The sequence below is a fragment of the Mytilus galloprovincialis genome, chromosome 5 (assembly GCF_965363235.1).
Source record: "Mytilus galloprovincialis chromosome 5, xbMytGall1.hap1.1, whole genome shotgun sequence".
Lineage (NCBI taxonomy): Eukaryota > Metazoa > Mollusca > Bivalvia > Mytilida > Mytilidae > Mytilus > Mytilus galloprovincialis.
The window spans coordinates 76366741-76388831 of record NC_134842.1 but is presented as its reverse complement, the minus strand read 5'-3'; the positions used below and the strand labels follow the sequence as shown (position 1 = coordinate 76388831).

The window sequence follows — 22091 nt, the reverse complement described above, 5'->3', positions numbered from 1 at the left end:
GTTTTAATTGTTATTGCCGTTTCTGCTTGTTTTGACTGTAGTTGTCGTTTCCTCTTTTTTTTAAACTTCAATCGTTTTCCTCTTAATTTAACTGTAGTTGCCGTTTCCTCTTGTTTTAACTGTAATTGTCGTTTTCTCTTGTTTTAACTGTAGCGTTTGTTTCCTGTTTTTTTAACTGTTATTGCCGTTTCTGCTTGTTTTGACTGTAGTTGTCGTTTCCTCTTTTTTTTTTAACTGTAAGCGTATTCCTCTTGATTTAACTGTAGCTGCCGTTTCCTCTTGTTTTAACTGTAATTGTTTCCTCTTGTTTTAACTGTAATTGTCGCTTCCGCTTGTTTTAACTGTAGTTGCCGTTTCCTCTTGTTTTAACTGTAATTGTAGTTTTCTCTTGTTTTAACTGTAGTGTTCGTTTTCCTCTTTTTTTAACTGTAATTGTCGTTTTCTCTTGTTTTAATTGTTATTGCTGTTTCTGCCTGTTTTGACTGTAAATGTCGTTTCCTCTTTTTTTTTAACTGTAATCGTTTTCCTCTTGATTTAACTGTAGTTGCCGTTTCCTCTTGTTTTAACTGTAATTGTCGTTTCCACTTGTTTTAACTGTAATTGTCGTTTCCTCTTGTTTTAACTGTTATTGTCGATTCCTCCTGTTTTAACTGTAATTGTCGTTTCCTCTTGTTTTAACTGTAATTGTCGTTTCCTCTTGTTTCTTGTTTTAACTGTAATTGTCGTTTCCTCTTGTTTTAACTGTAGTAGTCGTTTCCTCTTGTTTTAACTGTAATTGCTGTTCCTTCTTGTTTTAACTGTAATTGCCGTTCCCTCTTGTTTTAACAGTAGTTGTCGTTTCCTCTTGTTTTAATTGTAATTGTCGTTTCCTTTTGATGTAGCTGTAGTAGTCGTTTCCTCTTGTGTTAACTGTAATTGTCGTTTCCTCTTGTTTTAACTGTAGTAGTCGTTTCCTCTTGTGTTAACTGTAATTGTCGTTTCCTCTTGTTTAAACTGTAAATGCCGTTTCCTCTTGTTTTACCTGTTATAGCCGTTTACTTTAGCTGTAATTGTCGTTTCCTCTTGTTTTATCTGTAATTGTCGTTTCCTCTTATTTCAACTGTAATTGTCGCTTCCTCTTGTTTTAACTGTGGTTGCCGTTTCCTCTTGTATTAACTGTAATTGTCGTTTTCTCTTGTTTTAACTGTCGTGTTTGTTTCCTCTTTTTTAACTGTAATTGTCGTTTTCTCTTATTTTAATTGTTATTGCCGTATCTGCTTGTTTTGACTGTAGTTGTCGTTTCCTCTTTTTTTTTTTTAACTGTAATCGTTTTCCTCTTGATTTAACTGTAGTTGCCGTTTCCTCTTGTTTTAGCTGTAATTGTCGTTTCCTCTTATTTCAACTGTAATTGTTGTTTCCTCTTGTTTTAACTGTAATTTGTCGTTTCCTCTTGTTTTTACTGTAATTGTCGTTTCCTCTTGTTTTAACTGTAATTGTCGTTTCCTCTTGTTTTAACTCTGGTTGCCGTTTCCTCTTGTTTTAACTGTAATTGTCGTTTTCTCTTGTTTTAACTGTGGTGTTTGTTTCCTCTTTTTTTAACTGTAATTGTTGTTTTCTCTTGTTTTAATTGTTATTGCCGTTTCTGCTTGTTTTGACTGTAGTTGTCGTTTCCTCTTTTTTTTAAACTTCAATCGTTTTCCTCTTAATTTAACTGTAGTTGCCGTTTCCTCTTGTTTTAACTGTAATTGTCGTTTTCTCTTGTTTTAACTGTAGCGTTTGTTTCCTCTTTTTTTAACTGTTATTGCCGTTTCTGCTTGTTTTGACTGTAGTTGTCGTTTCCTCTTTTTTTTTTAACTGTAAGCGTATTCCTCTTGATTTAACTGTAGCTGCCGTTTCCTCTTGTTTTAACTGTAATTGTTTCCTCTTGTTTTAACTGTAATTGTCGCTTCCGCTTGTTTTAACTGTAATTGCCGTTTCCTCTTGTTTTAACTGTCATTGTAGTTTTCTCTTGTTTTAACTGTAGTGTTCGTTTTCCTCTTTTTTTAACTGTAATTGTCGTTTTCTCTTGTTTTAATTGTTATTGCTGTTTCTGCCTGTTTTGACTGTAAATGTCGTTTCCTCTTTTTTTTTAACTGTAATCGTTTTCCTCTTGATTTAACTGTAGTTGCCGTTTCCTCTTGTTTTAACTGTAATTGTCGTTTCCACTTGTTTTAACTGTAATTGTCGTTTCCTCTTGTTTTAACTGTTATTGTCGATTCCTCCTGTTTTAACTGTAATTGTCGTTTCCTCTTGTTTTAACTGTAATTGTCGTTTCCTCTTGTTTTAACTGTAGTAGTCGTTTCCTCTTGTTTTAACTGTAATTGCTGTTCCTTCTTGTTTTAACTGTAATTGTCGTTTCCTCTTGTTTTACCTGTAGTAGTCGTTTCCTCTTGTTTTAACTGTAATTGCTGTTCCTTCTTGTTTTAACTGTAATTGCCGTTCCCTCTTGTTTTAACAGTAGTTGTCGTTTCCTCTTGTTTTAATTGTAATTGTCGTTTCCTTTTGATGTAGCTGTAGTAGTCGTTTCCTCTTGTGTTAACTGTAATTGTCGTTTCCTCTTGTTTTAACTGTAGTAGTCGTTTCCTCTTGTGTTAACTGTAATTGTCGTTTCCTCTTGTTTAAACTGTAAATGCCGTTTCCTCTTGTTTTACCTGTTATAGCCGTTTACTTTAGCTGTAATTGTCGTTTCCTCTTGTTTTATCTGTAATTGTCGTTTCCTCTTATTTCAACTGTAATTGTCGCTTCCTCTTGTTTTAACTGTGGTTGCCGTTTCCTCTTGTATTAACTGTAATTGTCGTTTTCTCTTGTTTTAACTGTCGTGTTTGTTTCCTCTTTTTTAACTGTAATTGTCGTTTTCTCTTATTTTAATTGTTATTGCCGTATCTGCTTGTTTTGACTGTAGTTGTCGTTTCCTCTTCTTTTTTTTTTAACTGTAATCGTTTTCCTCTTGATTTAACTGTAGTTGCCGTTTCCTCTTGTTTTAGCTGTAATTGTCGTTTCCTCTTATTTCAACTGTAATTGTTGTTTCCTCTTGTTTTAACTGTAATTTGTCGTTTCCTCTTGTTTTAACTGTAATTGTCGTTTCCTCTTGTTTTAATTGTAATTGTCGTTTCCTCTTGTTTTAACTCTGGTTGCCATTTCCTCTTGTTTTAACTGTAATTGTCGTTTTCTCTTGTTTTAACTGTGGTGTTTGTTTCCTCTTTTTTTAACTGTAATTGTTGTTTTCTCTTGTTTTAATTGTTATTGCCGTTTCTGCTTGTTTTGACTGTAGTTGTCGTTTCCTCTTTTTTTTTAAACTTCAATCGTTTTCCTCTTGATTTAACTGTAGTTGCCGTTTCCTCTTGTTTTAACTGTAATTGTCGCTTCCTCTTGTTTAACTGTATGTGCCGTTTCCTGTTGTTTTAACTGTAATGGTCGTTTTCTCTTGTTTTAACTGTAGTGTTCGTTTTCCTTTTTTTTAACTGTAATTGTCGTTTTCTCTTGTTTTAATTGTTATTGCCGTTTCTGCCTGTTTTCACTGTAGTTGTCGTTTCTTCTTTTTTTTTTTAACTGTAATCGTTTTCCTCTTGATTTAACTGTAGTTGCCGTTTCCTCTAGTTTTAACTGTAATTGTCGTTTCCTCTTGTTTTAACTGGAATTGTCGTTTCCTCTTGTTTTAACTGTAATTGTCGTTTCCTCTTGTTTTAACTGTAATTGTCGCTTCCTCTTGTTTTAACTGTAGTTGTCGTTTCCATTTGTTTTAACTGTAGTAGTCGTTTCCTCTTGTTTTAACTGTAGTTGTCGTTTCCTCTTGTTTTAATTGTAATTGCCGTTTCCTCTTGTTTTAACTGTAGTTGTCGTTCCCTCTTGGTTTCCTCTTGTTTTAACTGTAATTGTCGTTTCCTCTTGTTTTAACTGTAGTAGTCGTTTCCTCTTGTTTTAACTGTAATTGCTGTTCCTTCTTGTTTTAAATGTAATTGCCGTTCACTCTTGTTTTAACTGTAATTGTCGTTTCCTCTTGTTTTTACTGTAGTTGTCGTTTCCTCTTGTTTTAACTGTAGTTGTCGTTCCCTCTTGTTTTAACTGTAGTTGTCGTTTCCTCTTGTTTTAACTGTAATTGCCGTTCCCTCTTGTTTTAACTGTAATTGCCGTTCCCTCTTGTTTTAACTGTAGTTGTCGTTTCCTCTTGTTTTAACTGTAGTTGTCGTTTACTCTTGTTTTAACTGTAATTATCGTTTCCTATTGTTTTAACTGTAGTTGTCGTTTCCTCTTGTTTTAACTGTAGTTGTCGTTCCCTCTTGTTTTAACTGTAGTTGTCGTTTCCTCTTGTTTTAACTGTGATTGCCGTTCCCTCTTGTTTTAACTGTAATTGTCGTTTCTTCTTGTTTTAACTATAATTGTCTTTTCCTCTTGTTTTAACTGTAGTAGTCGTTTCCTCTTGTTTTAACTGTAATTGCTGTTCCTTCTTGTTTTAACTGTAATTGCCGTTCCCTCTTGTTTTAACTGTAGTTGTCGTTTCCTCTTGTTTTAACTGTAGTTGTCGTTTATTCTTGTTTTAACTGTTATTGTCGTTTCCTCTTGTTTTAACTGTAGTTGTCGTTCCCTCTTGTTTTAACTGTAGTTGTCGTTTCCTCTTGTTTTAACTGTAATTGCCGTTCCCTCTTGGTTTAACTGTAGTTGTCGTTTCCTCTTGTTTTAATTGTAATTGTCGTTTCCTCTTGTTTTAACTGTAGTAGTCGTTTCCTCTTGTGTTAACTGTAATTGTCGTTTCCTCTTGTTTAAACTGTAAATGCCGTTTCCTCTTGTTTTACCTGTTATAGCCGTTCCCTCTTGTTTTAACTGTAGTAGTCGTTTCTTCTGGTTTAAACTGTAATTGCCGTTTCCTCTTGTTTTAACTGTAATTGTTGTCCCCTCTTGTTTTAACTGTAGTTGTCGTTCCCTTTTGTTTTAACTGTAGTTGTCGTTCCCTCTTGTTTTAACTGTAGTTGCCGTTTCCTCTTGTTTTAACTGTAGTTGTCGTTCCCTCTTGTTTTAACTGTAATTGTGGTTTCCTCTTGTTTTAATTTTAATTGTCGTTTCCTCTTGTTTTAACTGTAGTAATCGTTTCCTCTTGTTTTAACTGTAATTGTCGTTTCCTCTTGTTTTAACTGTAGTAGTCGCTTCCTCTTGTTTTAACTGTAATTGTCGTTCCCTCTTGTTTTAACTGTAATTGCCGTTCCCTCTTGTTTTAACTGTAATTGCCGTTCCCTCTTGTTTTAATTTTAATTGTCGTTTTCTCTTGTTTTAACTGTAGTTGTCGTTTCCTCTTGTTTTAATTGTAATTGCCGTGTCCTCTTGTTTTAACTGTAGTTGTCGTTTGCTCTTGTTTTAACTGTAGTTGCTGTTCCCTCTTGTTTTAATTGTAGTTGTCGTTTCCTTTTGTTTTAATTATAATTACTGTTTCCTTTTGTTTTAACTGTAATTGCCGTTCCCTATTGTTTTAACTGTAATTGTCGTTTCTCGTGTTTTAACTGTAATTGTCGTTTCCTCTTGTTTTAACTGTAATTGTCGTTTCCTCTTGTTTTAACTGTAATTGTCGTTTCCTATTGTTTTAACTGTAATTGTCGCTTCCTCTTGTTTTAACTGTAATTGCTGTTCCCTCTTGTGTTAACTGTAATTGTCGTTTCCTCTTGTTTTAACTGTAATGGTCGTTTCCCCTTGTTTTAACTGTAGTAGTCGTTTCCTATTGTTTTAACTGTAATTGTCGTTTCCTCTTGTTTTAACTGTAGTAGTCGTTTCCTCTGGTTTTAAATGTAGTGATCGTTTCCTATTGTTTTAAGTGTAATTGTCGTTTCTGTATTTTGTGATATTAAGCATTGTGTGTAAATTTCATACATTATTTGACATGTTTGAGGCAAACTAACATTTTGTACGTTAGAGAAAGGAATCTAAATTTTTTTTTTCTTACATAAAGGGGCATTACTCTAGTACAGTTATAACAAGAATTGCATATATGTTTCATAAAATTAAGTAGAGTCAAACTCTGGTTACAGAGCGGAAACCAATTTTGGGACGTACGGATAGACGGATGGACGGACGGACAAGGATAACACTTAATGCTCCCTCCATTAGGGCATAAAAAAAATTCAGTCATACGTATTTAAGTTTATTGGAAAGTATAAGTTAATATGACAAACAACAATAGTATATAATATCTACAGTACAAACTACGTCCTTGCTCCACTTCAAAAAGTAAGAAATTGTTTGGTTTATTGAGGCTGTAGTATGAAACATGTGAAAGTTCAATCTTCTATTAAGAATATAAACACATTATCATGCTCTACTGTTTTTAAAGACTCCTTAAAAAACAATACACTATTAATGTCTATTTATTTTTGTTTTGCTTTGATAATTTCTTAGAATGTGTCAAAATAAATAAACAATTCAGTTATTTTCAGCTACATGTCTACTAGTATTGAAATCTCATTTAAATCATTATTCAGAAATATGACCAAATGGAATAAATTATTTTGGTAAATATATAGATCTAAAATACATGTACTATACATAAAAAAAAAAGATGTGGTATGATTGCCAATGAGACAACTCTCCACAAGATATCAAAATGACACAGACATTAACAACTATAGGTCATTGTACGGCCTTGAACAATGAGCAAAGCCCATACACATATACTCTATTTATAAGATGTAAGTGCCTTTTGTTTCTTTTAAGGTAAAAATATACAAAACTTCAAAATCTTTACTTTTTCACCTTTAGATACAGTAAATCATTAAAACGCTCATAAAAATAATTTAAAGAAAAAAATAAGTACACACTATGCAATAAATATATACATGTATATACATCTATTGGTCTAAAATACATCAACATTATCAAAGCCTTTCATCAATATTTGATACAGATAACATTTAGCAAAAATATATAACTGGCTAATATAATACATAAACATGATTACATTCTAAATTTTCAGATTATATTCCAATATTCTGATTTATTCATTTGGAATTTTTAAATTTATGAAAAAAATTATAGCAGATTAAAAAAATTATACGAACTTCAAGAAAAACTCGAAAACCGAAAATTCTTTTAAAAAAAATATTTATCAGAACATAATCTTTATTTCCTTTTTTTCCTTCTTTTTTGTTGTTTATTTATTTAAATTTCTACAACATTTCCATTCTCAAACAATAAAATTTAGAATATCTGTATGTATGTTAAAATATTTTTTTTTATATTTGCATCATACATATTTTTTCGGTCCTTCTTTTGAACATTCTACTTCGTTATATTTCTTTTTAAATACATAATATATACCTATAGAAATATGTAAGTATACATAATATATACCTATAGACATGTGTAAGTATACATAATATTTACCTATAGACATGTGTAAGTATACATAATATTTACCTATAGACATGTGTAAGTATACATAATATATACCTATAGAAATGTGTAAGTATACATAATATATATACCTATAGACATGTGTAAGTATACATAATATATACCTATAGAAATGTGTAAGTATACATAATATTTACCTATAGACATGTGTAAGTATACATAATATATACCTATAGAAATGTGTAAGTATACATAATATATACCTATAGACATGTGTAAGTATACATAATATATACCTATAGAAATGTGTAAGTATACATAATATATACCTATAGAAATGTGTAAGTATACATAATATATACCTATAGACATGTGTAAGTATATTAAGTAGCTACAACTGATATCAATGAACTTACTAAAACTATCCTAACAGATATACATATACATGTTGTATTACTAACAATAACAAGATATACCTCTACTACAAATCATTATGAAAATTCAAATTCAGTGGTACTGTTTTAAGACCTTTATGGGTAGTTTAACATGAAACATTTAAATACTTGACCTTTGATATAACATGAATATAAAAAAGGGAATTTACCATTATTACATAACAAAGGACTACATAATGACAGTTGGATCTAAGCTTTAAAATTAAACTACATTGTTATCATGATAATAAAATATAAGTCAGATAGAACTACTTTTTCTCTAATGTTGACCTTTACAGTTATTGTAACCTTCTTCCAACTATGTATCATCTTCAGGTTAAAAATGATACCATTACTTATAGTCATGGAGGAATGATTTGATTGATAAGTGTTTAACACCACTGTCAGCACTTTTGCTACCATTACTTATAGTCATGGAGTAATGATTTGATTTGATTGGTTGGTGTTTAACGCCATTTTCAGCACTATTAATACTAGTACTTATAGTCACTTATAGTCAGGGAGGTATGATTTAATTTGATTGGTTGGTGTTTAACACCACGGTCAGCCCTATTGATACAAGAACTTATAGACATGGAGGTATGTTTTGATTGATTAGTGTTTAACGCCACTGTCAGCACTTTTGTTACCATTACTTATAGTCATGGAGTAATGATTTGATTTGATTGGTTGGTGTTTAAGGCCACTTTCAGCACTATTAATACTAGTACATATAGTCACTTATAGTCAGGGAGGTATGATTTGATATGATTGGTAGGTGTTTAACGCCACTTTCAGTACTATTAATACTAGCACTTATAGTCACTTATAGTCAGGGAGGTATGATTTGATTTGATTGATTGGTGTTCAACACCACTTTCAGCACTATTGATACTAGTACTTATAGTCATGGAGGTATGTTTTAATTAATTAGTGTTTAACACCACTTTCAGCACTATTGATACCAGTGCTTATAGTCATGGAGATATGATTTAATTGATTGGTGTTTAACACCACTTTCAGCACTATTGATCCCAGTACTTATAGTCATGGAGATATGATTTGATTGATTGGTGTTTAACACCACTTTCAGCACTACTGATCCCAGTACTTATAGTCATGGAGGTATGATTTGATTGATTGGTGTTTAACACCATTGTCAGCACTATTGATACTAGTACTTATAGTCATGGAGATATGATTTGATTGATTGATTAGTGTTTAACACCACTGTCATCACTATTGATACTTGTACTTATTATCATGGAGATATGATTTGATTTATTTGTGTTTAACGCCACTTTCAGCACTATTGATCCCAGTACTTACAGTCATGGAGATATTATTTGATTGATTTGTGTTTAATGCCACTTTATGCACTATTGATCCCAGTACTTATAGTCATGGAGATATGATTTGATTGATTGGTGTTTAACACAACTTTCAACACTATTGATCCCAGTACTTATAGTCATGGAGATATCATCTGATTGATTTGTGTTTAACGCCACTTTCAGCACTATTGATACTAGTACTTATAGTCATGGAGAAGTGATTTTATTGATTGGTGTTTAATGCCACCTTCAGCACTATTGATCCCAGTTCTTATAGTCATGAAGTTATGATTTAATTGATTTGTGTTTAACGCCACATTATGCACTATTGATCCCAGAACTTATAGTCATGGAGATTAATCTGATTGATTTGTGTTTAAGGCCACTTTTAGCACTATTGATAGTAGTACTTATAGTCATGGAGATATAATTTGAATGTTTGAGTTTAACGCCACCTTCAGCCCTGTTGATACTTGTACTTATAGTCATGGAGAAGTGATCTGATTGATTGGTGTTTAATGCCACCTTCAGCACTCTTCATCCCAGTACTTAAAGTCATGGAGATATGATTTAATTGATTGGTGTTTAACACCACTTTCAGCACTATTGAAACCAGTACTTATAGACATGAAGATATGATTTAATTGATTGGTGTTTAACGCCACTGTCAGTACTATTGATACCAGTACTTATAGTCATGGAGATATGATTTAATTGATTGGTGTTTAACGCTACTTTCAGTACTATTGATACCAGTACTTATAATCATGGAGATATGATTTGATTTGATTGATACTAGTATTTAATAATTTTTAATTCACTAGGTTTTATTGAATAACAAGTCAATTTGAAATTTGCATTTGGGTTTAAAATTTTTACAATTTTACAATATCATAGAACTATTTTTTCCAAGAGCAATGAAGAGATTATAATGTATACATTCACAAATACATTGTTTTTCATTTTCAAATTTATCCAACATAACCTTTGTTATTATCTATATAATTTGTTTTTTGCATATATCCATCCATCTCTGTTTTTAGAGGGTGTTTACCTATTTTGCATACTGCTAGTCAATCTTTAAATGCTTTCTATTCCAAATAATTTGTTTATTTTTTTTATTGAAAACAGTATTTTCACAAAAATCTTTCCAATTATTCAGAAAAACAAGATATGTATATACAGCATGGCTGATATATGCATAAAAAGAGATTTATTAATATAGACATCAACCTAACAATACAATTAAGAAAAACAAAAACGAAACAAAACAGCTAACGGTTAATGGAAGTACAATGTAATGACTAGTGCCAATACTTCAAACAATAAACTATTTTCAGCTATACATGCTATATGAGGGATTTTAATAAATGAAATTAAATGTATGAAAATGTCCAAATTCTAACAATAAAAACAAAACATCCTTTGCCACTTTCACTGGAATTGATCATTTTGACATCAAAGTTGATTTAATCCTTTTCCCTTTAACAATGATTCTATTTCTATATGTCCTTTCTCCTGTGCTACATTGAGAGAATTTTTACCTTTAAAGTCACACTTATTGACATCAGCTGAATGTTGTAACAGTTCTATAACAACATCAACATGTCCTTCCTGACTTGCTATATACAGAGGTGATACATCATTATCGTCACACTTATTGACATCAGCTGAATGTTGTAACAGTTCTTTCACAACATCAACATGTCCATTCCGACTTGCTATATAAAGTGAAGAACATCCATCATCAGCACAAAGATCAATATCAACATCATCACATTGAAGAAGTACATGTACAACCTCAATCATGTTGTAGTAACAAGCAATCTGTAATGGTGGGGTGCCATCATTCCTACACTTATTGACATCAGCTGAATGTTGTAACAGTTCTATAAAAACATTAACATGTCCTTTCTGACTTGCTATATACAGAGGTGATGCATCATTCTTGTTACACTTATTGACATCAGCTGAATGTTGTAACAGTTCTTTCACAACATCAACATGTCCATTCCGACTTGCTATATAAAGTGAAGAACATCCATCATCATCACAAAGATCAATATCAACATCATCACACTGAAGAAGTACACATACAACCTCCATCATGTTGTAGTAACAAGCAATCTGTAATGGTGGGGTGCCATCATTCCTACACTTATTGACATCAGCTGAATGTTGTAACAGTTCTTTAACAACATCAACATGTCCATTCTGACTTGCTATAAACAGAGGTGATGCACCATCATTCATACACTTATTGACATCAGCTGAATGTTGTAACAGTTCTTTAACAACATCAATATGTCCTTTCTGACTTGCTATAAACAGAGGTGATGCACCATCATTCTTACACTTATTGACATCAGCTGAATGTTGTAACAGTTCTTTAACAACATCAACATGTCCATTCTGACTTGCTATATACAGAGGTGATGCACCATCATTGTCACACTTATTGACATCAGCTGTATGTTGTAACAGTTCTTTCACAACATCAACATGTCCATTCCGACTTGCTATATAAAGTGAAGAACATCCATCATCATCACAAAGATCAATATCAACATCATCACACTGAAGAAGTACACATACAACCTCCATCATGTTGTAGTAACAAGCAATCTGTAATGGTGGGGTGCCATCATTCCTACACTTATTGACATCAGCTGAATGTTGTAACAGTTCTTTAACAACATCAACATGTCCATTCTGACTTGCTATAAACAGAGGTGATGCACCATCATTCATACACTTATTGACATCAGCTGAATGTTGTAACAGTTCTTTAACAACATCAATATGTCCTTTCTGACTTGCTATAAACAGAGGTGATGCACCATCATTCTTACACTTATTGACATCAGCTGAATGTTGTAACAGTTCTTTAACAACATCAACATGTCCATTCTGACTTGCTATATACAGAGGTGATGCACCATCATTGTCACACTTATTGACATCAGCTGAATGTTGTAACAGTTCTTTCACAACATCAACATGTCCATTCCGACTTGCTATATAAAGTGAAGAACATCCATCATCATCACAAAGATCAATATCAACATCATCACACTGAAGAAGTACACATACAACCTCCATCATGTTGTAGTAACAAGCAATCTGTAATGGTGGGGTGCCATCATTTCTACACTTATTGACATCAGCTGAATGTTGTAACAGTTCTTTAACAACATCAACATGTCCATTCTGACTTGCTATAAACAGAGGTGATGCACCATCATTCATACACTTATTGACATCAGCTGAATGTTGTAACAGTTCTTTAACAACATCAATATGTCCTTTCTGACTTGCTATAAACAGAGGTGATGCACCATCATTCTTACACTTATTGACATCAGCTGAATGTTGTAACAGTTCTTTAACAACATCAACATGTCCATTCTGACTTGCTATATACAGAGGTGATGCACCATCATTGTCACACTTATTGACATCAGCTGAATGTTGTAATAGTTCTTTAACAACATCAACATGTCCATTCTGACTTGCTATATACAGAGGTGATGCATCATTATTGTTAGACTTATTGACATCAGCTGAATGTTGTAACAGTTCTTTAACAACATCAACATGTCCTTCCTGACTTGCCCATAATAAAGGAAACCAACCATCCTCTCTACAATAATTAACATCACTATTCCTACTGATCAACCATTTGACAAGTGTAATAGTACCAATATAACAACTTCCACCTAGTGCTATATCTTTACTGTGAATATCTTTAGTACAAACAAGGTCTTGTTGCATTGGTAGATCAAGTTGGTTTAAACGTGTTATGAAATTTTCAGTAAATGTTGTAGAATTCATGTTTCTGTTCTGACATACACTGTATACATAACCGTTCTCCCAGTCTGTCAGTAACCTATCTATATATCTATTTATATAACTATCAGGTATTCTTATTACAAACTCTTTTTCTGTGCCCATGTTATCTGTTATCTTCCAAAGAAATCTCTCCTCAATGAAATCAGTATTAGCATGATCAATGAAAATCTGTAACATCTTCTCCCCAAAGTACTTAGCTAGGAAATCAAACAACTTATCATGGATTATTTTGTATGTGTTATCCTCCTTGACCACAAGTGTTTCCAGGGATTTCTTTAAACGTTTGATAGATGTTCCTTTATTCAGTTCACATTCTTCTAGTAAATCTTCTATGATTGCTCCTATCTTCTTATCTTTTGGTGAAAAGTTTTCTTCTGTTAATGTGTTGTTAAACATGACACAAAGGACTAAGCTACAATACTGCATCTTACCAGCATCACTTTCTCTGTACATTTGTACAACTTGATCTTTGAAAACTTCAAAAGGATTGCTAAAAAAAGAGGTAATGCTTACATTCTTTTGGAGGTTCTGTCTATGATATAAGCTACATAAAAGTGGGAAAAAGTCATATTTTTCTGACAATTTCTTTACTTCATCAGTATTTTCCTTAAAGTACACTTCAGCTAAAGCATATTTTTCAGCAGCACTAAGTCTGAATTCTTGTGAACTTAAATCGATGTTACACATTTTGAAAATAGAGAGATGGCTAAATAGTTCATCTTTGTAAACCTCCAATCTACATGTAGATATAATTTTACAACATTTGTCTTCCAGAAGAGATATTATATGATCAAGTCTTTGTTTCCAGTCAGTGTAAATTTGTTGATTAAGAGTATATCTGCCACAGACATCATCAAAGACAAACAATGTTTTCTGCCCATGTTTAAACCATTTTCCAATATCTTCAGGTTTACTACATGGAATTACAGTATAGCCATGTTTCTTCATTATTAGGGCAATGTGCTTAGAAAGAAAACTTTTTCCAGTGCCAGAATTTCCAACCAGAGTTACTGAACTTTGTGCTAAAACTTGTTGCATTACATGTTTCTCTGCTTCAGTACTAACAAACTGTTGATCATCCTTTTTCCACTGTTCCAAGCGGTTTTCGAACTGCTCTGTAAAATATATATGAAATTCAATAAATAAACTATATATATTTAAAGTTCAAATTTCAAGGTGTAATAACACAACAATAAAGTATGTTTCTTCAATGCAAGGAAATGTGGTTTGAAATTAATTTATAGTTAAATGGTAAAATTTCTTTGCATAAATCATACTGTTAAATGCCAGCTAAACACAGACTAATAGGGGAATATCAGTGGTGGTATTACCCTTAAGTAAAAAACTCTATTGTAACAAATATGTTATTATTGATCATTGTTGTGTCATTTTTCATGCTTTGTAGTAACTTCTATGTGTTCCCGCTACATGTACTCTGTTTGTTTATAGTTTTGGTAATAAAATTATTAAGAGTCTACTGTCTAGTTTATTATTCCAAAGCACTTATTTTCAGAGTCAGAGTTTCAGATCTCTTAAATGACCTGAAAATGAACTGTGACATGCAAATAATTTGAATTCTATCTTTTAGTGAAAATACAAATAGTATAAAAAAAGTTGATAAATACAAACTAGAAAACTTGCACATTTTTTTGTGTCATAGATACAAAAGATGAATACTGATATCAAAAAAAGCGAATCATTTTCTTTTACGTTTAATTTCATGTTACAAGCAACCCTTAAAATTGAGTGCTAACAACATTTCTGTTGTATTAATCTAAAAATCATTCCATTGTGAAATGGCGGCCAACAGATAGTTTGAAATTTGGAAGGAAAACAAAAGTTTTGTTGGCCCCAAATATCAATTAATGACATCATATTCTATCTTTATTTAATATTATAATTGTCTTTTTTTGTTAGTGGTTAGTGGCTTTGAACTAGCTGTCAGTACTCTCAGATCGGTACTTGATGTCTTTTAAAAAACTCTTTTTGATGTTTGGATGTACAGGTACCCAGCCACGTCCACTTGTATTTGTATTTTGATCCATCTGATGAGTTAAGCCTTTTTCAAAAGTTTTTTAAAGTTCATTCTTATGTTGTACTATTACAACACTGTCCCAGGTTAGGGGTAGGGTTGGGATCCCGCTAACATGTTTAACCCTGCCACATTCTGTTTGTATGTGCCTGTCCCGAGTCAGGAGTATGTTATTCAGTGGTTGTTGTTTGTTGCTGTGTTACATAATTGTTTTTTTGTTAATTTTTTTGTACATAAACTATGCCGTTAGTTTTCTCGTTTGAATTGTTTTACATTGTCATTTCGGGGCCTTTTATAGCTGACTATGCAGTATGGGCTTTGCATTTGTGTGTCATTTGGTCTCTTGTGGAGAGTTGTCTCATTGGCAATCATACCACATCTTCTTTTTTATATTTTTTTTAAATTATTTGATAATTGATCAGTAGCTTAACTCCTCTTTCAGCACTTTTTGATATTTCGTGGTGGTCAGGTTTTATTATTGGAGGAAACTGGAGTGCTCAGAGAGAAAAAATTGACCTTCAACAGGAAATCTGACAATCCTAGTCAATTTAGACATGTTAGATTAGAGTTCAGCACATCTGCCACGTTTAAGGTTATACAGTACTTGAACTACTTAGACCACTTATCCACTGAGGCCCTTTTTTTTTATTTCGAAGAACTTTGAATGTTTACATAATTTGGTATTATTCTTGAAAATTAAGGCCAACAAATGAATTGTTACACCAGAAAATAAGGCAGAATTTCAAGTAATACTTAAGAAGCAAATCAAAAAACTGAAAATGGCAGCCAACAGATAATTTTGACACTCAGAACCAATTTAGAATAGCACAATATACTTGTTTATCACTTAAATGGTATCTTGAATGATGTTCCTCAAAATTTTGTATTTATAATATAAAACTGCATGTCTTCATATAATGTACAACAATTGAACAATTTGTTTGTATCTATCTTTGAGTAATACTTTTGAAATAATTGCATTTAAAAAAAGTTTATAGATGGACAGACAAAGTGAAAAGTAAAAAGCACATGTATCCTCGATACGAGCCCTTATCAATCAAAACATATATTTCCAGTTATATGTACTGAAGATGCCTTGTTATAGAATTAAGTGACGTTCCAATGGTCTACATCAATAAACTCACCAAGTATATGTTTAGGAATAACTTCATCGTGATCCATCAGAATATCTAAAAATATAAAAACAACAAACTATGAACATGGTTCTCTCAGATTTGAACGTACTGTCTTTTGTGTTTTGTATTTATCTGGTGAGTTAATTAAAATACCAAGATAAACCCTTTTAACTGATTTTTTTTTGCTGTACTGTTACATCACTGTACGTCCCAAGTTAGGGGAGGGTTTGACACCGGAACACATGTTTTACCTTGCCACATTATGTATGTTCATGCCCCAAGTCAGAAGCCTGTTATTCAGTTATTGCCATTTTTTGCTGTGTATCATATTTCATACATATATCAGGCTGTTAGTTGTCTTGTTAGAATTGTTTCATATTTGTCATTCCAGTGCCGTCAATAGCTTACTTTGAGGTATGGATTTTGCTCATTGTTGAAGGCTGTATGGTGACCTATATTTTTACGTCATTTAGTCTCTGGCAGATAGTTTTCTCATTGGCAATCTTACCACATATTCTTTTTTTCCTATTAACAATTATGAATAGGTTTTTCCTTACACCAAAAATACATGGCCTAAAACTAAAATGAGTGCACTGAAATGTCCCACCTGTTAAAACGATCATTACTGAATAATTTGTTGACAGTCCTAAGTAATGTCTACGATAACTGCAAATGTTAAGAAATGTTATGGAAATACATAGTCCCCTACCGGGATGAAAATTCATTTTACTGAAACAAAATGCTAACTTCATCTATATGATGTCATGGTGTAAACTATATAACAAATATGAAGTCAATATCTTCAGGCATGACCAAAAAGAAAACAAAATGTTCACACAGAGATACGTCTCGTCTATTTGTAATTTTGATAATGCAAATGTTGAAATTAACATAGCAGTACGTTATCATTGAAGTTATGCAAATATTCAAAGTCAATGAACCATGACTGAAGGTACATGGCTAAACAATCTCCATAGAAATGAGATGTGCCAATACTAATACAACTGCATACCAAATACCATCGACTTATCATAAGTCCTTCCCTTTAAACAAACATAAACACAAACACTAACTTGTAAACTATGTAAAAGTTTCCAACTCCATGAACCATGCATGATGAGATGGTGGGGCTTCATAATCTCCATGGAAATAAGACTTGCAAATGCCAATAAATTTGAATACCAAATATCATTGACTTAACAGTATCAAGCGGTTCATCTTAAACTGATCTAATCACAAACTAATACATGTAAACTAAGCAAAAGTTTCAAAATCAATAGACCATGTAGGAGGGGCGGGTCAAATAATCTCATTGGAAATGAGATGTGTGAATGCTTATTCAACTGAATACCAATTAACATTGGCCTACCACTAATGGTTTTCTTTGAACTAACCTAATGACAAACTAATACATGTATACTATTCAGTGGTTGTCGTTTGTGTTACATATTTGTTTTTAATTCAGTTTTTTGTACTTAAACTTGGTTGTTAGTTTTCTTGTTTAAATTGTCATTTCGGGGTCTTCTTTAGCTGACTATGCGGTATAGGCTTTGCTCATTGTTGAAGGCCATGTGGTGACCTATAGTTGTTAATCTCTGTGTCATTTGGTCTCTTGTGAAGAGTTGTCTCATGGGCAATCACACCACATCTTCTTTTTATAAGTAAAAGTTTCAAAGTCTATAGACCATGACTGAGAGGTCGAGGCCAAATGATCTCCATGGCAATGAGATATGCCAATGCTTATACAACTGTATACCAAATATCATTGACCTTCCACTTGCGGTTCCCCTTAAACTGACCTAATCAGAAACTAATACATGTAAACTAAACAAAAGTTTCAAAGTCAATAGACCATAACTGAGGGGGCAGGGCCAAATTATTTTCCGGACCATGAGATGTGCCAATGATAATACAATTGCATACCAAATATAATTGACCTAACACTAGTGGTTCACCATAAACTAGACCTAATTACAAACTAATACTTGTAAACTTAAGTAAAAGTTTTAAATTCAATAGACCATGACTGAGGGGACAGGGCCAACTAATTTCCATGACAATGAGATGTGTCAATGATAATGCAATTGCATACCAAATATCATTGACCTAATACTTGTGGTTCACCATAAACTAGACCTAATCACCAACTAATACATTGTGGATGCCACCGCCGTGTGGAAAACTGATTTGACGGACTGATGGACAGACCGACGGATGGAGTGCAAACCTAAAGTCCCCTTCGACTTCGTCAGTAGGGGACTAAAAACACCTGTAGATAATCACACTAAGAGTAAAACTGCTATAAGACAATTAACATCAATTTGAAAAAATATACATCTTTTAGGCTTTCCTGAAGTTCAGTGAACTATATTCATGATATTATAATGGTTACCTTTTTTCTCATGTCTGTCTTTGACTTTCTTCATTCCTGAAACAAGAAAAACTGCCTAGATGTTTCATAGTCTTAATATTTCTATAACTGAAACCCAACATTGTACAACATAATTTTGTCATAAAGGTAAGGCCTAAATTAAAATATTGTTTGTTTCCCCAATCCCGACCCTGCCAAGCCAGGTGTGGGTAGGTAAATGTAGGTAGGGAAATAATTTTATTTTTCCAAAAAGCTTGAACATTATCAGACGATCCGGCAAGCCTGAAAATCCAAAACGTATAAAATAGTATTTGACTTAGTTTTGACAATGAAATTTGATGAGTAGCACCAATTTTGCAGGGATGGTCGGGATTGGGGAAACAAACAATATTTTATTTTAGGCCTAAAGAAAACAATATTCATATCGCCAGTCACTTTTTTATCAATAATTTTACAAAATTGAAGATTTAACAAATTGAACACAACTGACGAAATTGTTAAAAGAATTAATAAATTACTATTAGCAGTTAAGGTACTAGTAGATGGGGTGTTTAAATATTGGCCAATAGATTTTTCTTAATCTTCTGTAAGACTTCTTTTTCAATGAACTTTCAAAATTTAGTATAAAAACTGGAAGTTTGGGACCATATTTTTTTGTTAAAATGTACATTGAAATTTACGAAACCACAGTTATTTTATAAGTGTAATATTAGGGCAACTTAATTCTTTTTATTGAGGAAACAACAAACAATAGAATTTTTTTAAATTCAATGAGGTGATTGCTTTTCAAAATACCTTCGAACATGTCGAAATATCAAATAAAATAAGGGGGTCACAGGCCTTATTTTCTTGGAAATAAAACAAAGTGAATCTGTGAGCTACTGGTCACTTATGATACCCCTGCCCCGCTAAAAGTATAAGGTAAACAGGAAGTTGTTGAGTGATCAATCTGAAAACATATCACACAGTATAGTTGACTCATATAACCTTGAAACTGAACTTCAGAAATCCTTGTAATGTAGTTTCTTAGAAAGATGCGACGACAAATATTCAGGGGGACGGACGGACGGACGGACTGACGGATGGACAGATGGAAGGACGGACGGACAGAGGTAAAACTGTATACCCCCACTTTTTTAAAGCAGGGGTATAAAAACATAACTTGTCCTTTCAAATTCAATATAATTATTTGTCCTTGATTTCAAACAGACTTTCCAGAAAATTTTAAATACAAAAAATGCAAGAGTGCACACGCTGAAATGTCTTGCCTTCTTTACACACCATTGATTTTATGTTGATAGTCTTAAATATAAAGCTCAACTACAACTATCATATAAACTTAAGAAGATCCAAGAAAATGAGGTCAAGGTCAGATAAACCAAACTGGAAATACATGTACACCTTGCAATCATTCCATTTACCAAATATGCTTTAAATATAGTTGACTTATCGCACATAGTATCTTAAGAAACAAACGTAACAAGGAAAAAATTTATCAATGAACCATGAAACTGAGGTCAAGGTCAGATGTACCCTGCCAGACAGACATGTACACCTTACAATCATTACATGCTTTAAATATAGTTGACCTATTGCATACAGTATCCAAGAAACAAACTTAACCAAGAAAACTTAAGATTGACCAATGAACCAGGAAAATGAGGTTATGGTCAGATGATAATTTCAAGACAGACATATACACCTTTTAATCATTCCATACACCATATATAGTTGACCTATTGCTTAAAGTACAAGAAAAACAAATCAAAAAACAAAAACTTAACATTGAGCAATGAAACATAAAAATGAGGTCGAGGTCAAATAAAACATGCCAAACTGACATGTACATCGTAAAATATGTTCATTCACCAAATAAACATGATATAGTTGACCTATTGTATACATGGTATACAGTATTAGAAAAACAGACCAAAACACAAAAACTTAACTTTAACCACTGAACCATGAAAATGAGGTCAAGGTCAGATGTCACCTGCCAGTTGGACATGTACACCTTACAATCATTCCATACACCAAATATAGTAGACCTATTGCATACAGTTTAAGAAAAACAGACAAAACACAAGAACCTAACTATAACCACTGAACCATGAAAATAAAGTCAAGGTCAGATGACACCTGCCAGTTGTACATGTACACCTTACAATCATTCCATACAACAAATATAGTAGACCTATTGCTTATAGTATCTGAGAAATGGACTTGACCACGAAAACTTAACCTTGTTCACTGATCCATTCAATGAGGTCCAGGTCAAGTGAAAACTGTCTGACAAGCATGATGAAGACCTTGTAAGAAACGCACATACATCATGTACATGTACCAAATATAGTTATACTATTACTCATATTAAGAGAGAAATTAAGAATACTAAAATTCTTAACTTTTTTCCAGTAGTCACTGAACCATGACAATGAGATCAAGGACAATGGACATATAACAGACGGAAACTTCGTAACATAAGGCGTCTATATACAAAGCAGAGGGATCCAGGTCTTAACTCTCTGAAATATTAAGCTTTTAAGAAGTTAGCTAACACCGCTGCCGCGGGATCACTATCCCTATTTCAAGCTTTCTGCGACAGAAGTTGCAGGCTCAAACTAATTAAAAACCAGTTTTTAGTTCCTCTCTCTTTTCTGATTTAGCAATATGTTTGTTTCCAACACTAGATCATTCCTCTTACAGTTAAACATATATATTGATGAAAACGTGTCTTTTTTTCGTTGAATTGTATACTTTATTTTTTTTTTAGCATATGGTGTGTCCGATTAATATATTGGGAGGGGGCACTGACTGCCTGAGAGGGGGGCCCACTCCAGTCATGCTTCAATGATTCCCTAAATAATCAACCAATTTTTTCTCACAAAAGGGGGAGAAGGGGCTGGTCCCCTTCCCCCTAAAATTCCGCCTCTGAATGGATACACTCAATATGCTCTGATGTATAAGAAAATGGGCAGATTTTTATAATAGCTTTATAATTATGTAAAATTTATGATATATATTGGAATCATCTAAGTAAATCAGGTACAATATTAATTTCAGAATCTGCTATAATTACCTATTTGACACAATTGCATTTCTTGTTCTGACAATTCTGTCTTCTCCATTTCTGAAGCAACATCCTGGTATTCTCCGTGTCGTACAGCTTCAAGAAGGTGAGTGTATGCATCTCCACCTTTGCGAATCAATTTGTTGTATAAAAGTCTATTACTTTCCTGTTGAGTGAGTGAAGAATTACAAATTTCCTCTTTTTCTTCAGTACTTAAAACATCAGACTGATACAGATGGTCAGCTATGTCTGTTTTGGAGTCAACACCATGGACAAACATCATGTAATTCTTTTGTAGTTTAACTTTGTGTTTATTTAAAACTGAAATATAATAAAGGTATGAATGAAATATACTCTTCCTCTTTCACACACATATTTTTTCTCACTATGATTGGCTGTTTTGTTAAAGTTACTACATTAAATATTAATTGTAGGAGTAAATTTTCATTGTTGAAAATAATAGGGGCGAATCCAGCTATTTTTAAAAGGGGGTTCCTAACCCAGGATAAAAG

The 22091-nt window shown here is 32.7% G+C and overlaps 2 protein-coding genes and 1 long non-coding RNA gene across 3 annotated transcripts in view; all 3 read right to left on the bottom strand.

Annotated features, from left to right (window-relative positions):
* The window catches only part of LOC143074149 (uncharacterized), a 638429-nt gene that overhangs the window by 114952 nt on the left and 501386 nt on the right, over positions 1 to 22091 (bottom strand). The window lies entirely within an intron of this gene.
* Positions 6130 to 9878, bottom strand: LOC143076428 (uncharacterized). Its single transcript, XR_012978644.1, has 2 exons — positions 7713 to 9878; positions 6130 to 7314 (listed from the first exon to the last, which is right to left on the bottom strand). It is a non-coding gene; the product is annotated as an uncharacterized LOC143076428 (long non-coding RNA).
* LOC143076933 (uncharacterized) lies at positions 10347 to 21895 on the bottom strand. The gene is made up of 5 exons (XM_076252830.1): positions 21589 to 21895; positions 18531 to 18566; positions 16148 to 16192; positions 10738 to 14085; positions 10347 to 10351 (listed from the first exon to the last, which is right to left on the bottom strand). Exons 1-5 carry the CDS (start codon positions 21860 to 21862, stop codon positions 10347 to 10349), a joined length of 3708 nt encoding a protein of 1235 aa, XP_076108945.1. The 5' UTR covers positions 21863 to 21895.

Excerpts from the sequence above, each read along its gene's own strand:
- LOC143076933 (XM_076252830.1), bottom strand. The coding sequence starts at position 21,862 with ATGATGTTTGTCCATGGTGTTGACTCCAAAACAGACATAGCTGACCAT. Across the intron at positions 18,567-21,588 it reads AATGCAATTGTGTCAAATAG|GAATGAAGAAAGTCAAAGAC; the intron begins GTAATTATAGCA and ends TTCTTGTTTCAG. Across the intron at positions 16,193-18,530 it reads AGACAGACATGAGAAAAAAG|ATATTCTGATGGATCACGAT; the intron begins GTAACCATTATA and ends TTATATTTTTAG.